A 23,238-nucleotide genomic window follows, 5' to 3' on the forward strand; every position below is an offset into this window, starting at 1 on the left:
CCCCCACCCCCAGCCCTTGGACAACACCATCCTACTTCTCGTGTTTACAAATCTGACTTGGGGTACCTCCTAAAAGTAGGGTGCTACAATGTTTGTCATTCTGAGACTGGCTTATTTCATTTAGCCTAGGGTTCCAAGGTCCATCATGTTGTAGTGGGTGTCAGAGTCTCCTTCCTTAGGACTAAGCAAGCCATTGGCTGCATAGACTGTGTTGGTTTATCCACCACCCACAACGGCCACACAGGCTGTTTCCACCTCTTCGCTACTGTGACGGCTGCTGTACGTGGGTATGCAAGATCTGCGTACTTCAGTGTTCAATTGTTTGCTCCTGGGCTGGAGGGATGGCTTAGCGGCTAAGGCATTTGCCTACAAAGCCAGAGGACCCAGGTTCAAATCCCCAGGACTTAACGTTAGCCAGATGCACCAGGGGCCCCAAGTGTCTGGAGTTCGTTTGCAGTGGCTGGAGGCCCTGGCGCTCTCTCTCTCTCTCTCCTCCCCTCTTTCTCTGATGAAAATAAATAAATAAATAATATCTAAAAAATAGTCTGCTCCCATCCATGAGGTCAGGCCCATGGGTCCCAGTGTGGGTGGGGAAGCGTACAGTGGAGGGGGGCTGGCTCAGAGGGGTGACCCTTCCCCTTGAGGGTGGGAGGCCAGGTGCAGAGACTCCCTGGCAGCATGATTGAGCCCGGAGCCCGGAGCCCGAGCCTTTAAATCATGCCAGGACTTGAGGAGCTCGCTCTGCATCTGAAGCGGGAGCCATAAACCAGCTTGAGTCCCCGGCAGCACTCAGCAGGCTGGTTGTTTATGGCCAGCGTCTTCTCTGATTGGTAGATGCCTGTTCTGCGCCCATTGTTAAATATTTGAATACGGGTCTGCTATAAACCAGCACCAGGACTTCCATACCTGGCTGAGCAGCCAAGCTGGGAGAGTGAGGGGGGCTGATGTCTAGAGGTTCATGTCCTGGGCACCCTACGCGGCAGCTGAGCCTGTGGGGTCGGGGAGTATACAGTATAGCAAGCTTCCGCTAGGGACTCCAAAGCACAGTGGTCAGGGTCGGGGGAAGGGGGGCTCTTATCAGGTTTCCTCAAATATAGACTTTGTAACAAGGATTTAAGGGAAGGTGATTGACTGGAGCAGGTGAGGACATGAGACAGGGAAGGACGTCCTACTGCTGTAACAGAAGGTCGAATGATTAAGAACATCAAGGTTCACTTAGCTCGCAGTTCAGGAGGCTGGAGTTCAAGCGCATGGTACCAGCGTCTGCCGAGGGTCATGGTGACGTGGTGAGGCTGAGACGGAACCGCACGGCAGTTCAGGGACCCTCTTCTTCCTGCGTAGCCACCAATGTCTGTGTAACAGTCCTGGTCTCGTGCTCTCATGTCATGAATTTGGAAGTGATTTCTCACACATGAGCTTTGGGGGGACACATTCAAACCAAATCATTACTGCTGGCACCTGGATGCCAGTTGCCTCGGGGAACTCCGGAGCTGGTATACACGGTGCCTCTGAGCTGTGCCCTGGAGGGCTCGGGGAAGTGAGACGTGGCATCTGCCGCCTCTCATCTTTATCCAGCGCCTTCCCACAGCCACGCACTGAGCCTTGGCCCCTGGAAGCATTAGTTTTGTGGTCCTCCTCGCCTAGTGTGTGCGTGACAGGGGCCAACTCCGATGAGAAGGCACAGAGGCTGGCCACTGGAAGTCGGGTGGGCGGGTGTGATGCTGAGGGAGAGTGGACAGGTGCCAACTGCATTGGCTGTGGGTGGGTGCCTGTCTGGCGCCCACCCCCGCGCCATCAGGAGAGGTCTCTCGCACCTATGAATCACTCTATATCTTGAAAATGAACTCCAGGCCTGAGGAGATGGATCAGCCATTAAAGTTGCTTGCTTGTGCTGGCCCAGGTTTCATTCCCCAGTACCCATGTAAAGCCAGATGTAAGAGAAAAGAATCACATGTGGGGCTGGGGAGGTGGGTCAGCAGTTAAAGGCATTTGCTTGCAAAGTCTTCTGGCCCGGGTTCAGTTCCCCAGCACCCACTTAAAGCAAGATGCACAAAGTAGCACATTCATCTGGAGTTCATTTGCAGTGGCTCGAGTTCCTGACACACCTGTACTTTCTTCTCGCTCTCCCTTACCAATATTTTTTTTAAGAAAAAAAGCACATGTGCCTGGAGTTTATTTGTAGCAGCAAGAGGTCCTGGTGCACACATGCGCGCGCGCGCACACACACACACACACACACACACACACACATACATAAGCAAATAAATTAAAACATTTTTTAATAAAGGAATTTCAGGGATGGAGAGATGGCTTAACAGTTAAGGCACTTGCCTGTGCAGCCCAAGGACCCATGTTTGGCTCTCCAGATCCCACGTAAACCAGACACACAAGGTGAGGCAAGCGAGCAAAGCCACACAGGCCGACAAGATGATGCTCGCATCTGGAGTTTGACTGCTGGCTAGAGGCTCTGGTGTGCCAATTCCCTCTCTCTCATAAAGGCATGTACCACCATGCCCAGCAAAAAGAAAAGGAACTCCAGCTTCATCCACTGCTGGTAAGAATGAGCATCAAACAAGGCAGCCATTGTACACAACCATCTGGTCATTCCTTAATTCGTTAAACATGGAAGGCCCTTATAACCCTACATTTCTACTCCTAAACAAAAAAAAAACAATTCAAAACAGGCATTCAAACAAAACTTGCACACAAATCTTTATAGCAGCATCGTTCACAGTGGCCCAAAGGGGGAATCGGCCAAATGTCTGTTGACTGAGGGATGTGTCAACAAGCTGGGCTGTATCCACATGGTGGCGATTACTCCCAGCCACGGAAAGAAATGAAGCTCTAGGAGCTGGGGAGACGGTCCCATTGGTAAAGTGCTTGCCACGCAAGCATGAGGGCCTGAGTTCGGATCCCCAGCGCCCGTGGAGATGCCAGGTATAGTGTATGCCTATAACCCTAACACTCAGGAGGCAGACATAGGCAGATCCCTGGGGTCCACTAGATTAGCTGAATTGGTGAGCTCTGGGTTCAGGGGGAGACCCTGTCTGAAGGCGGAGAGCAGTAGCAGGAGACACCAGACGTTGACATCTGGCTCCACACACGCACGCACACACACCACACACGTGCAAAAGAGACAGAGGACAGAAGTTCTGCGCTGTATAATAACGCGGACAAACCTTGAACGTACAAAGGGAAGTGAAAGGAAGAAGGGGCCGCAGGGTGTCTGATCTGTACCTGTGAAATGTCCGGGCCAGGAAAATTCTGGAGACACAAAGTGGGGCAGGGGTGGCCGGGGGCTGGAGGAGGCCGTGAGTGACTGCGTGACGCACACGGGATTTTCTCTGGGAATGACAGAAGTGTTGCGGGACTAGCAACTGGCACTGCTTGTTTGGCATTGTGGACACTACATGGGCTGGAGAGATGGCTTAGCGGTTAAGCGCTTGCCTGTGAAGCCTAAGGACCCCGGTTCGAGGCTCGGTTCCCCAGGTTCCACGTTAGCCAGATGCACAAGGGGGCGCACGCGTCTGGAGTTCGTTTGCAGAGGCTGGAGGCCCTGGCACGCCCATTCTCTCTCTCTCCCTCTACCTGTCTTTCTCTCTCTGTCTGTCACTCTCAAAAAAAAAAAAAAAAAGTTAAAAAAGAAAAAGAACACTACATGGTGGGGGCAGGGGCTGGAGAGATGGCTCAGCTGTTAAGGTGCTTGCCTGCAAAGCCTAAGGACCCAGGTTCGATTCTCTAGGTCCCATGTCAGCCAGATACATAAGGTGGTGCGTGAGTCTGGAGTTCGTTTGCACTGGTTAAAGGCCCTGGTACACCCATTCTCTCTCTCTCTGTTTCTCTCTGTCTCAAATAAATAAAAATAAATCTTTTTATTTTTTTATTTTTTTGGTTTTTCGAGATAGGGTCTCACTCTAGCCCAGGCTGACCTGGAATTCACCATGGAGTCTCAGGTTGGCCTCGAACTCATGGCAATCCTCCTACCTTTGCCTCCCGAGTGCTGGGATTAAAGGTGTGTACCACCACACCTGGCAAAAATCTTTTTTTTTTTTAAAAGAACACTACATGGTACAGTTGGAGTGGTGAGCTGGTCACTTTCATGTAATGTGTATTTTGCCAGAATTTTCTTGTTATTTGTTTTTGAGACACAGTCTCATATAGCCCAGGCTAGCCTCAGCTCACTATATGTGGCTACGGATGACTTTGAACTTCTGATCCACTTGCCTCTACCTCCTGATTGCTGGGGTGACATAGATATACCGTCATGCCCTCCCAGTGCATACAGGATCAAACCCAGGGCTCTGTGCATGCTAGACACACGCTCTACCAACTGAGCCAGGCCCACTAGGATTTTGTTTCAAAAGCACTTTGGAAATTGGCCTCGATATCCATGACCTCATAGTGCCTGACACTACCTACACAAGACCATCACAAGAGGAGGGAAGGATCATGGCATCCAAATAGAGGAGAGAGACTTATTGAGATGGGGAGCCGATGTGATGGAGAATGGAATTTCATAGGGGAAAAGGAGGGGAGGGAGGGTATTACCATGGGATATTTTTTATAATCATGGAAAATGTTTAATAAAATTGAGAAAAAAAGAAATAAAAAAAATAGATTATTTTATTTTTTTTAAAAAAAGCACTTTGGATATTTTGCAGCCTTGAGATGTCAGGTGCCCTCTGACCTCTTGGTGTTTCAGGCAGGAAACAAGCCCTGCCTGGGGCCTGTGCACCCCAGAGTTCTAGCCAGGGATGGCGCTCTTTGTGGGGCTGCTGCTGGGTCTCAGTTCTGTAGGTCCGATGAGACCAGAGGTCACCGCTGGGGAAGTGAGGCTGCTTTTCGAAGAAACCAGCACTAGCCACTTCTGCAGAGCTGCCGAGAGAGCCAGGCGGGGGCGTATGCGCTTAGCTGGAAAATTGTGGGGCGTCTTGTCTTAAATATAATATTAAATTGGCACCTTTAATTAGTACACTTAGAAAAGGTCACTAGCAATTACCTGGGACACAAAGCAGGCATGAACAGGCAAGAGCCTGTGAGGAAGCTGAAAAAGACCATTTTGAGCAGCATATAATTGAGGGGAAAATGGATAAAAGTCCAGGAAATTACAGGGTGGGTGACAGCGGCTGATGGCCCGTCCCTGTCCTGCCCAGTGCCCCCCTCTCTGGGAGGACCCAAGTGTCAGGCCTTGGAGAGCCATTTGGGATGTTGGACTGTATCACGCGACCTTGGCGGTACAGCCAGATTTCCCTTGACTAGCCCCAGCTTGGCCTCACTTCCTGTGCCTGGGCTGGACCCCAAGGGGCCTGGAAAGTGGGCTCGTGTGGTCTGTGGGCTGCATGCTGATGGACGTCATTGTGCTGTGTACAAGCAGAGCACCTGGGGCCCAGCAACCCCTGGGGAATCTGCCCAAGGTACAGGGGAGCAGCTTGGAGTTTCCTAAACTTGACCATGGAGAGACAGCATCTATTTGAAGAAGTCAGGGGTGGGGAGCTGAGAACTTTCATAGTGTTGGGGTCCAGCTTACAGAACAGGGGCTGGGGAGATGGCTGAGCGGGTTACACACTGGCAGTGCAAGCTTGTCGACCTGAGTTCAGATGCCAGCGTCCGCAGCCGTGCTGGGTGCGGCGGCACCTGCCTGTGGTCCCAGCGCCCAAGACAGGATCCCAGGGACACGCTGGCTGGTGAGTGTAGCTGCATCTGTGATGTCAGGGCTCAGCAAGAGATCCTGGCTCAAAAACTAAGGTGGAGGGCTGGAGAGATGGCTTAGCGGTTAAGCGCTTGCCTGTGAAGCCTAAGGACCCCGTTTCGAGTCTCGGTTCCCCGGGTCCCACGTTAGCCATATGCACAAGGGGGCGCACATGTCTGGAGTTCGTTTGCAGTGGCTGGAGGCCCTGGCATGCCCATTCTCTCTCTTTATCTGCCTCTTCCCCCACCCCCGCTCGCTCTCAAATAAATAAATAAAGATAAAACAAAAAAAAAAAACGAAGAAAAAAGACAATTTAAAAAAAAAAACTAAGGTGGAGAGCGATTGAGAAAAGTGCCCAACATGGACATCTTGCCTTTCAGTGGAGGTGCCTACACATGTACTGCTTCCCCACATAACACAACACACATATGCCTACACACATGTAAAAACGTTTTAGAAGATATTATTTAACATTGTATTTCATTTATTTATTAGAAAGAGAGAGGGGGAGGGAGGGAGGGAGAGAATGGGCGCACCAGAGCTTCTAGCCACTGCAAACGAACTCCAGACACATGCGCCACCTTGTATATCTGGCTTATGTGGGTCCTGGGAAATCGAACCTGGGTCCTTAGGCTTTGCAGGCAAACGCCTTAACTGCTAAGCCTTCTCTCCAGCCCCGTAAAAAGTTTTAAAAATAGAAACATGCCATGCGCTCCATTCTGCTCCCAGCTTATTGTTGCCACTTAGATTGTAGACCTTTGGGAAGGTGCACCTGACTCCCCGTTACTTCCACGCGCCCCACCCTTCCCAGGTAGGAAATACAGAGCCCTGAGCTTGCAATGTGGGCATCTGGAGGTTGCTTCGAGTGCCACTTCTCATTCACATCCAACTCTGCAACTTGCCCACTCTAGCTCTTTCTGTAAGAGGAAAGGTTGAGCTGAGGGTCTGGCACATCGGAACAGACCCTGTGAATGCCCAGGACCACCCTTTGCCACATTGTGGGCTCCCACGCAGGGCTTACCGGGAGCACAGAGCCTCCCGTGCCAATAGTCCTGGATCGTGAATCCAGAGATGGGCCCGGGACCCCAAGAGCCCGAGCTGTGGATTCCAGTGTCGCCATTAATTAACCACGAGGCTGTGGGCAGCTCACTTTTGCCTTCAAAGAGCCACTGTACGTAGCCACCCAGTACAGGGTGTGGAGATTGCCCAGCTCCCCGCCTGCCTCTGCTCCGAGCCTGCACGTGTGAGAGTTGGTGGTCAGGCTAGAAGGGTCTCATTGCAAAGCCACTTACAATAGCTCGTGAGCCTTCTCTTCCAGGAAAGATTCCTCAACAGACAATCCTTCCTTCCCTCTCTCTCACGTGGTCTTTGCAACTATTGGGCTAATAGGAGAGGATTTGGGAAAGAGACGGCATCTGCCTCATGGTACCAGGGCTTTCCTGAGCCGTGGCTCTGATCTGACTGCCCGATTGAGAATGAGCAGAGGATGCTGGGGCTCCCCTCTGCAAGCCTCCACTCTGGACACTCAGCTCCTGGGGATTTTTAAAAAATATATTTTAAAAATATTTTATTTATTTGAAAGGAGAGAGAGAGAGAGAAAGAGAATGGGCAGGCCAGGACCTCTAGCCACTGCAAATGAACTCTACATGCATGTGCAACTTTGTGTATCTGGCTTTGCATGGGTACTGGGGAATTGAACCCCAGTCGTTGGGCTTTCCGGGCAAGCACCTTAGCTACTGAGCCATTTCTCCAGGCCCCCCCCCCATTTTGTGGTATTTCTACATAGGGTCTTGCCCTAGCCCAGGTTGTCCCAGGGTGACCTCTAACTCACAATGATCCTTCTACCTCTGCCTCCTGAGTGCTTGGATTAAAGGTGTGCACCACCATACCTGGCTTTCCAGCCCTTTCCTTTAAAAAACGATTTTACTTACAGCTCCAGTGGATTTAAGAACCTCCTAGAGCTAAGGTGACCCGTTGTGCCAATCTGCCTAGAGTTTCCTGGACTTTTCTTACATACCATGAATCGCCCTCAGTCCTTGGCAAACTGGATAGTAGCTTCTGTCTTTGAAATCTAGTAGGGAGAGCTGTCAGGGTGGGGGTCCAGATGTCCTTGTGGGGGGGTTTCTGAGGCAAATGATAGGCCACCATACTGATGAGAGTAGTGCGTACCTTTCACAATCTGTGTGTGTGTGTGTGTGTGTGTGTGTGTGTGTGTGTGTGTGTTCATGTGAGTGGGTGCAGACATGTGTATGGCACAGCGCATGTGTAGACGTCAGTGGGCGGGTTTCCACCTTGTTTGAGGCAGGGCCTCTTGTTGGTCACCCCTGTGTACACCAGACTACCTGCTCTGGGGGCTTCCAGAATTCTCTTGTCTCCGCTGTCATCTTGCCACCAGCACGCCGGGCTTACAGATGCTCTGTGCTACTATGTCCTGCTTCAAAGTGGGTTCTGGGGAACCAGGCTCAGGTCGTCACTCCTCTATCAAGCACTTTACCCACTGAGCAACCTTCCCAGCCCTTCAAAATCCTCCTCTTGGGGTCAGAGCCTGGCCCCTGTCACCCACTCCTGGAAGGCTGGACCACTTTAAGGTTGAGCCGCACACTCTTTGTAGCCTTTGCATAGTCCAGTGTGTAGGCAAAGGCCAGAAAGTCTTACAAAATATTGTGGATTAGAAAAGATGCTTCCACTTGCAAAAGATAGAGGTCCACTTCCAAGAAAGTAGAAAACCAACAAACAAACAAATGAACAAAAAAAAATGGGGAGGGCTGTGGTCACTTGTTCCTGAAGACAAGGAGTTCAGAGGAGACACCATTGTCAGACATAGCTGGCTGTGGTCCCCAGCCCATGGAATCACTCCTCCTGGCACTGGTCGCTCTGTTTTCCTTCTAGTTAGCCTTGTTCTGAGCCAAGCTCTCCCTGTGTGGTGCCAAGATGGCTGCCAGCGGGCCCATCAGCAACCCAGTGGAGTGAGAGTGCCTCTTTCCCAGGAGCTCCAGCAAACATTCCCATGGTTGCCTTGGGTTGGCCAGTCTGAGTGGCATGCTCACTCCTGGGCTAATCACTGTGATGAGGGAGATGGAGGGCTCTAATTAGCTGGAGATTTAAAGCCTAGGAGGCTTTCTCTCATTTGAGCCACTTGCAAAAGAAAGGTCTCTGAATTAACATCGAAAATGCCATAGCTGTCCGTGACGCTCCCAGGACACAGTGATGGTTCCAGGTTGCCCTGTGACAAGTGTACCAGGATGGAAGCAGAGAGCCTGGGCCTGAGGTCAAAGATGCTCAGGGAGTCTCGGAATGATTGCTGGAGGTCTGTTGGGTGGCTGTGCTCTGCTGCTGGGAATCCTACCACCTGAGCAAAGTCGGAGGAACAAGCCTGACCTCTACTATTGTGTTTTTTTTTTCTCTCTCTCCTACTCCAGGTTCCTCCGTGACTCAGTTGCTTGCCCGAGACATGGACAATGACCCGTTGGTGTTTGGTGTGTCTGGGGAAGAGGCCTCCCGTTTCTTTGCTGTGGAACCTGACACGGGTGTGGTGTGGCTCCGGCAGCCACTGGACAGAGAGGTATGACTTACCCTAGCTCTTACGCCTTGCCCTGGCCCTTCCCAGGGTGAGCCAGGAGAAGAGGGTGGCTTGTCCGCTGTTCCGATTGTCCAGTGGCCTCCTCCTATCTGATGTGTAGGCCTCTTGAGTGCTGTGCTGGCTTGGAGCAAGAATGGAAGGGAGTTGAGTGTATGCAAGCCAGGGGAAACACTGGCTAAGCGAGAGAGATGGGTGACAATGGGTCTTCCTTTGCAGAATGGGACTCTGTGGGGTGTACGCATCTCCCCGACCTATAACCAATATTCCTCCAAAAAGACATTACTTTTAGCAAAGTAGTTCACAGCCTGGCAGTCCTCATCAATAAAGAAAAGGTTTGAAGCCAGGCGCAGTGGTGCACGCCTTTAATCCCAGCACTCGGGAGGCAGAGGTAGGAGGATCGCCGTGAGTTCGATGTCACCCTGAGACTATAGAGTGAATTCCAGGTCAGCCTGGGCTACAGTGAAACCCTACCTCAAAAAACCACAAAAAAAAAAAAAAAAGAAGAAGAAGAAGAAAAGGTGAAAAGGCTTGAACACAGCCCCATCGCTTGCCTCTCTTACATTTCTGGAAGTGACCGCAGATGTGTCTTAGAGGAAGAGTCAAGACTAACCTTCAACATGCTTGACTTTCATCATTTATTGCTTTTTTTTGAGGAAGGAGCTATATTTCACACCTGTTCCACCAAGATAAAAGGAAGCGCTGGCTTTAGGGAAACCTTCGGATTCCAGACCCCGATGGGCTCCTGGGCGGTGTTGGATTCCCTGCAGCCTCGCCCCGGGCTGAGCCCCAGGGTCTCGGGCCCCCAGTGCACCTCTCTAACTCTGTCCCTCTCTCTTCTTTCAGACCAAGTCCGAGTTCACAGTAGAGTTCTCTGTCAGCGACCACCAGGGGGTGAGTGTCCCCCCCCTCCCCCTACCCCCCCCTTCGAAGACTATTTCTGGCCTGGGCAGGTCCCTGGGCCCCAGGGGTGGGAAGAGGCCAGAGAGAGAGGCCAGCTCTGAGCTCTGCTCGTCTCCTGCCAGGTGATCACCCGCAAGGTGAACATCCAGGTCGGAGACGTGAACGACAACGCGCCGACGTTTCACAACCAGCCCTACAGCGTGCGCATCCCCGAGGTAGGAGGCAGCGGGCTGCTGTGTGCATCTGGGGGCCGGGGATGGTTACCGGGGTCACGGCTGCTCTCCAGACCAGCTGAGTGTTGCCCAGAGATCATCCGGGCATCAGGCTCACAAATCTAGCCCGGGGTCTGCTTGGGGAGGGCTGGTGAGCACTCTCAGGGGCGAGTGGCTGGCCCGGCGGGTGGCACCTTGGGCCCGCTTTGGCAGAGCCCTGCCTCTCTCTGGAGTCAGCAGCGGGACCGGAGCTTTGCGCTTGGTGCCCGGTGTGGGCCTTGAACAGAGTGGGCAGAAAGGCCTCTCCGCAGGGCTGCCTGCTCTGGCCAGAATCAGGTCCCTGCAGGACCGAGGAGGGAAAATGTAGGTCCCTGGCCTCGTGCTGTGGCCCGTGGTCCTCATCCTCTGGTCTGCGTACTCTCTCTTTGCATGAGTGCATGCGTGTGAAATCAAGCCATTGCTGGTAATTGAGAAGTACAAATTACTGCATTACAAACGGTTCGTTAATAAGCTGGCTCCCGGCTCCCCACGGCACCAGGGCTCTCGTTGCTTTCCATCCCTTACCACAGTGGCGGATGACAAGTCTCATGGGCTGGAAGTTAGCTAGGCAGAGACCCCCATAAGGGTGAGGGAAGAACTTGTAACTGGCCATCCCTCAGGGCTTTGAGGGAGTGATGGGAGACACAGTCCTCTAGAAAGGCAGGTTGGCACCAGGCAGTTGATTTCTAACCCTTTTATGTTAACAGTCTTTGGATCAGGCAGCTCAAAGAGGCTTGGGAGAAGATCCCATAAGCTTGAGTAAGAGAGTGAGGCTTGCCAAAGGCCGCACGCCTGTGACTATCAGCATTAAGTTGACTCCTTGAGTCTCCCTCAAAGATGAAGAGATCTTGTCTCACCCCGGCCCCCGCCACTCCCAGGTCCTGGCCCCCATTATACAGAAGTGAGCCAGTGCCCAATTTGGAGGGTAGGGTAGCTGTGACTGCCCACGGGTGCCTGGGTTCCTTCCCCAGCAGAGGCAGAAGGGAAAACCCACCATCCTAGGCGTGCGGGACACAGTGCCCTGAGCTCTGGCCACCATGCCTGGGGAACAGCCTCTTGGCTCCCGGTTCTCACTCATTTGGAAGTGTCCCTAATTTAATTAATGGGCTCTACGTGCCAGCCTACACTCCAAGCCTGGGCTCGGAAGCCAAGGGCACGGCTCAGAGTTAATGAGCCTTGAACCCATGGCTCAGCTGCTGTCCTGGCAGACGTGGCTGCCCTCTGTCCTCCCGGGGGGGGGTGGGGGCGAGGGGGACGGCAGTAGCAAGAGGACAAGCGGTCATGTACCACCTCCCCAGCTCCCGTGCCAGGGGCCAGCCCTTTCTTCTCTCCTCCTACAGAGATGGGGCCTGCAGAGGTCAGCCCCACCGGGACCCCTTGGGTCCGAGGCCCTTAGCTTCCTCGTCCTGCATTCATTCAGTTAGCGAGTATTGGTCCCGTGTCCGCTGTGGCTTGGCCCTGTGCTGGCCTCATCCCGGGAGGAGGCAAGGAGTGGAAAAAAAATGACAGGAGCCAAGGGAAGGGGCTCCCAGAATAGACCCCAACCCCAACTCCCAGGTTGCTGAGCCCACTGGGAAAGAGTCCTTAACCCTCCTGGGTCACACTCCTGTGTCTCGTGTCAAAGGAAGGTGGGGTAGAGAGGCTGTGGCGCTCACGCAGTCCTTGGAGGAAGACCCTCTGTTGTTTTCCGTCGTTATTCTGTAAGCATGCCTGGTCCCTCGGGCCCTGATACTCGATGCTAGCTTGGGACTGCTCCACTAGAGAATGTTGTGTCAGCCGGACGGTGGCCCAGCTACTCGTGACCCGAGGTGGCTTGGCCGAGCCCACTTTGGGCCTGGTGTGGTCACCTGAGCTGGAACCGAGCTCCCTGGCTCAGGCCCCAGCTTGGGGCCCAGGACAAGGCTTGGGTGCTGGCTGCTGGTCTGGAATAAGAGGCCAGAGCTCCCTGCTTGCGTAGAGAGTACCCAGGACAGCCCAGAGACCCTTCCGCTGGAGAAGTGAGCTCAGTGGCCCTTGGATGTGATGAAGGCGAACAGAGCAACGGGGCAGAGACAGGGACGTGTGATACTCAAGACACTGTTGGGCGCAAATGCCCAGGGCCTGCAGAGAGGTCTCCCGGGCTTCCTGGAAGAGGTGGCCTCCAGCAGATGTGGCTGAGATACCAGTGTGTGTGGGGGGGAATAGAATCGAGGGACCTGGGTTTGGCTCTTTGTCATGCCAACTGCGTGGGTAAGACTTTGTACCTGTCATTGCCGCTCTGCCAGCTTTGGTTCTCTGCAGTCGTCCAGTTAGGGAACTGGCGCTGCCAGTGTCTGGGATGTAGGGATGGAGCCCAGCGGGTTTTGCTCTTTAGGAAGCTCCCAGGCCACCTTCATCCATCCACTGAGCCCCTCTGTGGACAGCTAAGCCACTGTGCCTAGTCCACATCTTCCTAACCCCCATGCCTCCAGCCGTGGGCCCTGATAGGAATTGGCTTGTGTGCCCAGGGGTCAGGAATAGGCGAGGGAGCAGATATTGTCCTACACGCCCTCACCTCTCCTGCCTTTCCTAAGACATGCCGAGTTCCCTGTGCCCGGAGGCACACCAGCAGAAACAGCAAGGCCACCCATCTCGGAATCCAGCCAGCACTGCATGCCGGGAGAGCAATGGCACAGGGACTGGTCCAAGGTCTCTCCCCAGCCCCTGTGATCCAGAAGATCAAGGATCCACTAGGGGACCCACTTTTCTATGTATGGGGCTGGGGGTGGGAGCCAGGGCCCCCATCGTGCTTAGGGAAGCACTCTGCCACTGTACCGCTGAGCTGTGTCCCCTGTCCCTTTCAAACTGTTGAGACCGGGCTGGAGAGATGGCTTAGCAGTTAAGGTGCTTGCCTGAAAAGCCAAGGACCCAGGTTCGATTCCCCCAGGACCCACGTAAGACAGATGCACAAGGTGGCGCATGCGTTTGGAGTTCGTTTACAGAGGCCAGAGGCCCTGGTGTGACCATTCTTTCTCTCCCTGCTTCTCTCAAATAAATAAATTAAATCAAATTAAGCTTTGAGACAAAGTCTTGCTAAATTGTCCAGGCTAGTGCCAAACCTACACCACTTCTGCCTCTGCCTACCAAATAGATTACAGGTCTGTGCCACCACACCAGTTAGCTCCTTCTGGGAACAGTGACACCAGCCTGGTTTGGGGTGCTCTGCAGGACAACCACCCAAGGGGTTTCCCACAGGTGCTGAAGGTAGAGGACCTCAGCTAGCCACAACCACCAGGAGACATGGCCCGCGGGGACCCCACTCTCCCAGGCCAGGAATAGGTGTAGGAGGCACTTCAAGTCCACCCCCCCCACACACACTTGAGCTTGTCCAGTCCTGCCTCCCCCCAACTCCCCTGAGAGTCTAGCCCAGTCCAAGTCCCACTAGGGAGAAGGCAGGCAGGTGTGTGTTTGGGTTTGTTTGTTCTGGCTTCCCCTCCTGCCCACCCTTCTCCCCATCACGAAGCGGCTCTCATGTAATTATCCATTTTATCAGGGCGAAGGGCCCTGCAATTCACTTGTCGAAGCACTAACAAGGGAGCGTGGATGCTTTCAGGTCTGTAAAGAAAAGGGAAATCCTGCTAGAATTGGCAACTTAATTCACCAAGCCAGCCTCGACAGACCTCATTAAGCCCCCGTGTATTCATTTCAGGCTAATGGTTGTCACGCTGACTGCTGTTTGATTTGCTGTAATAGACTTTTATGGCGTGCCAATTTGCTCAAACGTGTTTGCCTGCGTCCGTGCCCAGCGGTGCAGCTCCATTACCTCTGCGACGGGCACGGGACGGCCTCACTGACCTTCAGCGCTGCCCAGCCCCATGGCTCTGGGATGCTTGGCGCAGGAGGGTGGGTGTGAATTTAGAAGTCAGACAGGCACCGTGTCTCCCGGGTCAAGGGATGTAGAGTTCTCTGGAAACTCAGGGACACCATGTCCTTGGTGTGTGGACAAGCAGAGCCTCCTCAGTCGGGCAGTTCTGGTTTTTATCCATCTGGTCTCAACGTGCCTTTCCTCGCCCTGTCTTCTGGCGTTTTTCCCTCCGCGTGAATTTTTCCATCAGCCATAGGGCTGGTTCCGTCGGCATCTGCGCACGAGCCCGGCTCGCTTCCACTCCTTCTCCACTGGACCCTAAGCCCAAGGTCTTGAATGTGCTGTGCAATATCTCCCATTACAGTACACACTGCCCTCATTTATTTCATACATGTTTAGTTACTTGTTATCCATTTACTCATGGGGGTGGCACGTGTGGAGGTCAGAGGACAACCTCAAGGTATCCATGCTCCCCCTTCACTTTCCTGGAGACAAGGTCTCTTGCCACTGCAAACGCCAGTCTGGCTGGCCGGAAGCCTCACCTCCTCCCAACTTTGCCTGCCGTTTTCATAGAATCGTTGGCATCACAGACGCATGCGCCACTTTGCGCCTGGCTTTATGCGGGTGCCGGGGGGATCGAATGTGTGTCTGCGGGCTCCGTAAGCAAGCAGCTTTAACAACCCCAGTCCCTGGCCCGCTTTATATTTTGAGACAGAGTCTGGGTAAGTTGCTGAGGTCAGCCTTCAGCTCACTCTGGTAGCCCAGGCACTCACTGAACATTATGATCCTCCTGCCTCAGCCTCCTGAGTAGCCTTAGCCACTAGATCCAGCTTGGACCTCGGTTTTCTTCTCTACAAGACTAGTAATGACATCCGTCTTGTGGGATTGCTATGATAGTTAACAAAGGGCAGGGAGAAGCCCTTGGTTGGGTGTGTGGCCCCGAAAAATGTCAGTTAAATGATGGTGTTTAAAGCCAAGACCTTTGCCCTCGGGGAAGGCAGTTTTACAAAGGAAGAAACAAGTATGTCTGGTGGCACCTCCCTGTATTAAGTGTCAGAGGACACCTATAGGGGTCATGTGTGTGAGTACGGCATCACGGAAGCAGTGTGGTTCATACACGCGGGTGATGTGCTGCGCCCCTGTTAGGATGTGTACATGCTCATTAGTGAAGAGTGTGATGTTGCCAGGCGTGGTGGCGCACGCCTTTAATCCCAGCGCTCGGGAGGCATAGGTAGGAGGATTGCCGTGAGTTCGAGGCCACCCTGACGCTACATAGTGAATTCCAGGTCAGCCTGAGCTAGAGTGAAACCCTACCTCAAAAAACCAAAAAAAAAAAAAAAAAAGAATATGATGTCTTTGATATCATTTACCCCCTGGGATCCTTTGGTACTGTTTATATATTGGAATTCTGCTCCCCCCCCCCAAGACGATGAATTTTTAACTGTGAGGCCCTACTGAGGAGGGCCAGTAGCTCTATGTGCGTGTGCACATGGGTTGGGAGGGAATATGACCCTTGTTGGTCTCCACTACTACCTCATGGAAATAAAACCAGGCTGGAAACAGGCCCCCTGGGTCCCTGCCCAGGTCTCTGTGACACTGAGGTCCCTGCTAAGATCCTTATCATATGGCTTCAGGTGACCCACTGTGAGGCGGGGACAAGGCTACTCACATGGGGTGGGCTCAATCTAGGAGGAGGTGACAGGGGCCCAAGGGACTGGGGGTCCTTGCCTAAGCCTCAGAGCTGGAAGGCCAGGCCTCTTGGCCCTGAGTCCTGCTGGGACATGCCATCTCTCCATGTCATTTAATGAGGACAGAAGAAAGTTACTCATCACCTGGACCTCCCGCCACACGGACAGAGGAGAGGCCCAGCACAGTGCTGTCCACTTGGGACCTCACTGAGCCCCCGCCACCTCCGTCGGGATGGCCCGCTCTTGCTGTTCCCATTCTAGACGTGGAGCTGGGGATAGAGAGACCCATGACTGACCCCGGCTAGGGGAGCGGTAGGGCCAGGAGCTTGAAGGAGCACGCGGGCCTTGTGACTTCTCACCAGTTGCTTCTCTTGGAGGGTGAAGACACTGACGCCCCGCCTGGCGGACATTCGAGAGCGCGGGGACCAAGTGCACCTTGTGGTGCAGGCGCCGGGCACACGGCTGTCACTGTTTTCACCTGTATGTCTTTCGCCACCAGCCAACCAGGGAGTGGGCTGGGTCACCTGAGCCTGCTGAACGGCAGTCCAGGGCCTGACAGGTGAGCCAGCCTCACCGCTGGGCAGAGCCATGCTATCACTCTCGCTGGGCATGAAAACAGAAGACGGGCCTGTGTACCAGGCTTTGCCAGCCACTGACTCCTCGTGGTGGGGATTCCTCTATGTCTGTGTTGGGCCGAGGGACAGCAGGTATGTCCCCAATCTTGAGGGCACACACGCACACGCGCCTCATGCATTTCCTCCCGGGACTCGGAGGTGCAGTGCCCCAAGCTGGTGCCCTCTGGTCCCTGCCAGTCCCTGCGCGTCCTACATTTCATCGTCCACGCCATGGCATGTGGAGAGTCTTGGAGAGCCCTAGGGAAGTAGCCAAACAGGGCTGAGAGCACATGAAGGTGGGCTTGAAGACCAACATCTTAGCATCTCCGCCCTGGGTGGCAGTGGTCCCAGCAGCTGCCCTCCGTGCCTGTCAGCGGCTGAATGATCATAAATCATGCGTCCTCAGGTTCCAGGCAGAGGTGGGGGACAGGGTGGCCCCTGGCTTGTGCCTGCCATTCTCCCACCCTGTGTCAGTTCCACTCACGAGAGGGTCATCTCCCCCACACCAAGGAAGGCAGCCCCTTGACAGGCTGCATTAATTTATACCACGGGGGCCACAGCGCCTGCGGCCCTCTCTGCATCTGTAACCAGCGGCCTATTGATCTGGGAGAAGGAGACCGATAAATCATGTTGGCCCAGACTCCTGCTGGCCACAGCAGGCGGCTCGCTCCCCCAGATGGCAAATGCCTCTGTGCCCCTCTGTGAATCCCCCCAAGATTCTCACCCACTCCTCTATGGCCTCCTCCCCCTGCAAGCACTGTGATAAACCCTTGGGACCCTCCCCCTTCCCAGGAGGTATGTGCCACAGCCCTTAGTAGCTGGGATAGCTAGCAGTGGGCTGGTAGCCGTGAGGCCCAGCACCCAGACAGTGGGGTTCCCGTCTACACTGGGCTGAGAGGGTGCGGGAGCGTGGGCTCATCCACTCTCGTCTTCCTTCAATCTCCAAAACATTTGTGTCTTTCATTTGTCTTCATGACAGCTCTAAACAAGGAAAGAGCATCATTTGCATTTTGCAGATGAGGGAAACTGAGGCTGAGACAAATTCTTCTGTCAACTTTTCCCTAAGTCAGACACATGTGCGGCTAGTGCCATTATCTTCAGGGACCTTTAAACATTGCTCACTTGTGGCCGGGTGTGGTGGCGCACGCCTTTAATCCCAGCACTCGGGAAGCAGAGGTAGGAGGATCGCTGAGTTCAAGGCCACCCTGAGACCAAGTAGTAAATTCTAGGTCAGCCCGAGCTAGAGTGAGACCCTACCTCAAAAAAACAAAAACAAAGCCGGGCATGGTGGCACACGCCTTTAATCCCAGTACTCAGGAGGCAGAGGTGGGAGGATCGCTGTGAGTTCGAGGCCACCTTGAGACTACATAGTGAATTCCAGGTCAGCCTGGGCTAGATTGAGACCCTACCTCGAAAAACAAAAACAACACACACACACACACACGCATGCACGCACGCACGCACGCACGCACGCACACACACACACGCACGCGCACAACAGAAACAAAGAAATATTGCCCACTTTTTAAAGTAAGTGTATTCGTGTGCATGCACACGTATGGGTGCACTGGGGTCTCTTGCCACTGTGAATGAATACCCATCTGAATTTACATGGGTGGCTGAGAAATTGAACCCCTGGCTACCAAGCGCCTTTAACCACACAGCCACCTCCCCAGCCCCAGATTACTTTGAATACTTTTACTGTGTGACTTTGCTATGCTTGCTTCTGATTGGCCATAGGTTTCAGGGATGAGTCCTGGATTGAGTCCAGAATAGGAGGAAGGAATGGGGTATTCTTGGCCTTGTGCCTCAGTTTCCCCCAGGGGTCTCTGGCTATCCTCACACCTCATGTGTAATACGAAGGGGTCCAGTGGTGTGTTCCCACAGAGCCCACTACAGGGTTGCTGCAACGAAGACCAACCACGTTGGCATCCCCGTGCAGCTCGGGACCCAACAATGGCCAGGATGCCCCTGTGGCCCGTGGGCTAGTGTGTCCTCAGAGGCTGCTGCTCTCCCATGGGTGTAGATGAGAAGTAGCTGGGCGCCTCCTCCACGGGCTAGCCACCGCCCTGTCCCATCATTCCCTTTGGCTTCTTAGGTCCTAGGAGGGACAAAAGGAAGTTCCCAGGAGTTTAGTGTAGCCAGCCACTCAGAGGTTCCTTGCTCCCTCCACCCAGGAAAGTGAAGCCAAGGACCCCCCCAACCCTCCTCAGCCCCAGGGCAGCTCCTCCTCAGGTGTGTGGGGCATGGCTAGGGTTATGCACACCCCTCCAGCGCCCTCAACACAAGGAAAGGGGAAAATGCAGGAGACAGATGCCATTAAAATTATTACACAGGGGCTGGAGAGATGGCTTAGCAGTTAAAGGCTCTTGCTTGCAAAACCCGATGGCCAGGGCTTGATTCCCCAGTACCCACGTAAAACCAGATGTACAAAGTGGTGTATGCATCTAAAATTTGTTTACAGTGGCAAAGGGTCCTAATATGCTCTCTCTATCCCCCCCCCACTCACAAATAAATAAATAGAAATATTAAAAATAAATTATTTGGGACTGGAGGGCTGGCTTAGCAGTTAAGTCATTTGTCTGCATAGCCAAAGGACCCACAAAAGTGCACGCATCTGGAGTTCATTTGCAGTGGCTAGAGCCCTGGCACATTCATTCCCATATTCTCTCTGTCTCTGTCTCTCTCTTTCCCTCCCTCCCTCTTTTTCTCTGTCAAATAAATAAAATATTGGAAAAATACATAAATAATTTGGCTTTAAGGGTGATAATGTTTTAATTACACCAGTTTCCTAGTGGATTCTATCTAGTTGGGCATTCAGGAGCCCCCTACAATGTTCTGGCACTGGCTACAAACCCCTTGGCTGTAAATACCAAGTAGGGGCCATGTGGAGCCAGCTTGCGGGCATTAGGGATGCCTGGGCACGTGCAGGGAGACTTTGTTGTCTCTCGCCCGTTAAATAAAGAACCTGGAAATGGAAGGAGAGGGTGCCACGGCCCGATGCTCTGCGCCTGGAGCCCATCTGTTGTTTTGTGGGCACTCTCTTTGATAGTCACCTTCCCTCCTAGGTGAGGACTGTGAGAAAGAGGGTGGACCCCTGACTCACCCTCTCCTGCACAGGGACCTGGGTGGGGCAGGCTTAGGAAGTGCTGGGTCCTGGGAGGTTTCACCAGCAGCCAAGAATAGCTTTGGTTCTTCTGGGTCATAAGAAACTGTACCCAACGGTGACATGGGCCTGGGTCGCTACCAGGGCAGCCTGTGCCAGTCATGCATGCAGGGTGGCTGCTGTGACTCCATGCTGAGCGGCCTGGTTGCCTCTCTGAGCCTCAGTGTCTTCATCTGTAGAACTGGCAGGCAAGCATGGAGCCGTCAAAATTCAATGGCGGGGGCTGGAGAGATGGCTTAGCGGTTAAGCGCTTGCCTGTGAAGCCTAAGGACCCCGGTTCGAGGCTCGGTTCCCCAGGTCCCATGTTAGCCAGATGCACAAGGGGGCGCACGTGTCTGGAGTTCGTTTGCAGAGGCTGGAGGCCCTGGCACGCCCATTCTCTCTCTCTCCCTCTCTCTGTCTTTCTCTCTGTGTCTGTCGCTCTCAAATAAATAAATAAAAATTTTTAAAAAAATTATTAAAAAAAAAAAATTCAATGGCGGGGGGGGGTCGCTGGAGAAATGGCTTAGCCATTAAATCACTTGCCTGCAAAGCCTAAGGACCCATGTTCAACTCTCCAGGTCCCACGTAAGCCAGACACACAAGGTGACGCAAGCTTGCAAGGTCGCACATGCACACAAGGCAGCACACTATCTGGAGTTATTACAGTGTCTGGAGACCCTGGCATGCCAATTCTCTCTTTCACGCTCTCACTCTCACTCTCTTGCATATTTTGGGATTGCCTCAAAATATATATGTATGTGTGTGTGTGTGTGTGTCTGTGTGTGTATAATATACACACATACATGCACATACACACACATATAAACTCAGCGGGGGCCATGTAACTGCAGCCCCAGGTTCAAGGTGGCCCTTGGATGTGACTCTCATTAGGACAGCCCTGGAAAACTCAGGAAGGTTGCTTGGAAGTGGAGGGAGCTCCCCAATAGCCTCCATCACCATGAATGCCGCGGGTCAGGATCTGACAGTCCAGGGAGACGGGAGACATTTAGAAAATAGAGCTGAAGCCAAGGTGCCTGCAGTCATGACAGGAGGGCTGGGGAGATGGCGGCTTGGTGAGGGAAGGGCTTGCCTCACAAGCGTGAGGTCCTGAGTTCAAGCTCCATGTCAGTGTAAAACCTGATGGTGGGGCTGGAGAGATGGCTTGGTGGGTAAGGTGCTTGCCTGCAAAGCCTAAGGACCCAGGTTCGATTCTCCAATACTCACATAAGCCAGATGCGCAAGGCGGCGCATGTGTCGGGAGTTCATTTGCAGTGACTGGAGGCCCTGGCACACCCATTCTCTCTCTGTGTATGACCTCCCCCCCCACACACACACTCAAATAAGTAAATAAAATATTTTTTAAAAAACCACCATGTTGCCGGGCGTGGTGGCGCACGCCTTTAATCCCAGCACTCGGGAGGCAGAGGTAGGAGGATCGCCAAGAGTTCGAGGCCACCCTGAGACTCCATAGTGAATTCCAGGTCAGCCTGAGCCAGAGTGAGACCCTACCTCAAAAAAAAAAAAAACAAAAAACCACCATGTGGTAGTGGCCTGCACTTGTAACCCCAGCACTGGGGAGGCAGAGACAGGTGGATGTCTGGGCTCACAAGTCAGCCAGTCTATCCTGATTGGTGAGCTCTAGGCCAATGAGAGACCTAGTTTCAAAAAGAGGTGGCCGGCCTTCCTGAGGGAAGATACCCAGGGAGGTCCTCTAGCCTGCACATGCACGTGCCCAGACATGCGTGTGCACCCACATACAACAACACATGCACACGCACACACGCATGCATGAAAACGACGGATATCGAGCCATAAAGAAATAGCAAGCTATAGGCACAATGTTTCCCTAAAGAGTCCTTTGAAGCCAGCGCAGAGGGACTGTCAGGGTCACTTAGCCCAATGACCACAGCACAGCAGGGCAGGTCAAAGACCCAGCCAAGGTCAATCAGCGGTGGGACTAACATCCAAGGACCCGAGGTAGCCGGGGAAGAGCTCAGGGAAGCAGTTTTGAGAACCTGTGCTTTGGAGCGCATCTTTGCGTCCTCAGGGGGTTGCAGTGGCTCGAAGCTGGCTTGGGGAGGGGGCGTGACTGCTGGCCTGCGACCCCCAGCTGCAAGAGCAGGGGCTTAAGACTGCCTTGGGGATACAGGACACAGGTGCAGAACCAGTACCGGATGGGAATGGCAGCACACTACCATTCTGCCTGTCCCCTAGGATGTAGGGACTTTGTTTCAGCTCTTCCACTTATCCTAACAAGTTCAAGTATTGTCAAAACAGCTTGGGGATAGTCCAGAGATTTCCCTCCCCCTCCCTGCCAGCACCCCGCCCCCCATGACTTTGAAACCCACAGCACAATGGGCTGTTTTGATGTGTTTGCGGGCTGCCTGACCCTCCTTGTTTCCTACCAGGAGGGGGCAGCACGGGAGCCCGGGCTTTTGGTGGATGGGAATTATTGTCATTCCTCAACAGCCTTTAATTGCATTGCAACTTTGTGGCACTGGCTCGATGCCGGGAAGGGTCGGGCTCATTCTCTTTATAATTACCTTAAGTGGAAGCTGCCTGCCTGTCTATTAAAAAGCCCGCTCTTCTCTCCAGATGAGATAATGCTACGGGAGATGTCGCCTGGGCTGTAATCACTGGGCACAATAGGATCGTTCCCACGCGCTGTCTTCATCATCCATCGTGCCAGCCCACCTCCCTGGCACGGGGGACGTAGAGAACTGTCGGCCCGGTCGTGTCCTTGTCCAGGAGGGCACAGGCTCAGGCTGGTCCCTTCTCCTCAGGCCTTCCTCTGAGAGAGGGGGGCTGGCATGGGGACCTCTTCCAGCTGTCCCTTCCTCCCCATCTGAGCCCAGCTACGGGTCCCAAGCTCCCCAGCACAAACTAGGTCAGGAATCTGCGTAAGTCTTCAAGCTGGGGGGGGGGGGGCGGGCATGCCCACTCTTTCTATCCTCAGTCCCCGTTATGAAGAATGGTCACCTTCCGGATGTCCAGTCTCTACAGCCAAGCCAGGGCCAGAGGAAGCTCTGTCTTTCTGTAGAGATAGACAAAGCCAGGCTTCCTCCCTAGGAACGGGGCAGCAGAATGGAGGTCATGGGTCAGTCCTGTCTCCACTGGAGCTTTAGAGAAAAAGTGTTAAGAGCGCTTAGAAGACTCACTGCCCACGGCCTCGCCGACATCGGTGACCCCCGGAACCCAACCCCAGCCCCTTCCCTTGCCCTCCCTCTCGGACCATGGACCCAAGACCCTGACTTTGGGCCGCTCTGACCCCGCCCTTCCTAGTGTTTAGCCCGGCCGGACCCTGCCTCTCTGCCAGTGCTGGGCCCTTGCTGACCCAGTGCACATAGTGCTGATGTAGGGATGCCACCGAGCAGGTGACATGGGGCAGATATGCTGCCTAACCTTGCAGCTGTTCCTTCGAGACACCCTCTCCCTGGCTGGGTCACCTCAGCGGGTGGGATGAGCACTGAGATAGGAAACTGTTAAGGACTGAGAGGGGCCAAGCAGAAAAGCAAAGAGAGAGGATCTCTATGTTTCCCTCACAT

The 23,238-nt window shown here is 53.6% G+C and overlaps 1 protein-coding gene across 1 annotated transcript in view; it reads left to right on the top strand.

Annotated features, from left to right (window-relative positions):
* Cdh23 (cadherin related 23) overlaps positions 1-23,238 on the top strand; it is a 402,602-nt gene that overhangs the window by 64,454 nt on the left and 314,910 nt on the right. Inside the window, exons 3-5 of the mRNA XM_045137514.1 lie at positions 9,109-9,251; positions 10,113-10,160; positions 10,292-10,384. Of these exons, the coding sequence (XP_044993449.1) occupies positions 9,109-9,251; positions 10,113-10,160; positions 10,292-10,384 (284 nt within the window). The remainder of the gene's footprint in view (positions 1-9,108; positions 9,252-10,112; positions 10,161-10,291; positions 10,385-23,238) is intronic.

This window comes from Jaculus jaculus, chromosome 18 (genome assembly GCF_020740685.1).
Source record: "Jaculus jaculus isolate mJacJac1 chromosome 18, mJacJac1.mat.Y.cur, whole genome shotgun sequence".
NCBI classification, from domain to species: Eukaryota; Metazoa; Chordata; class Mammalia; order Rodentia; family Dipodidae; genus Jaculus; species Jaculus jaculus.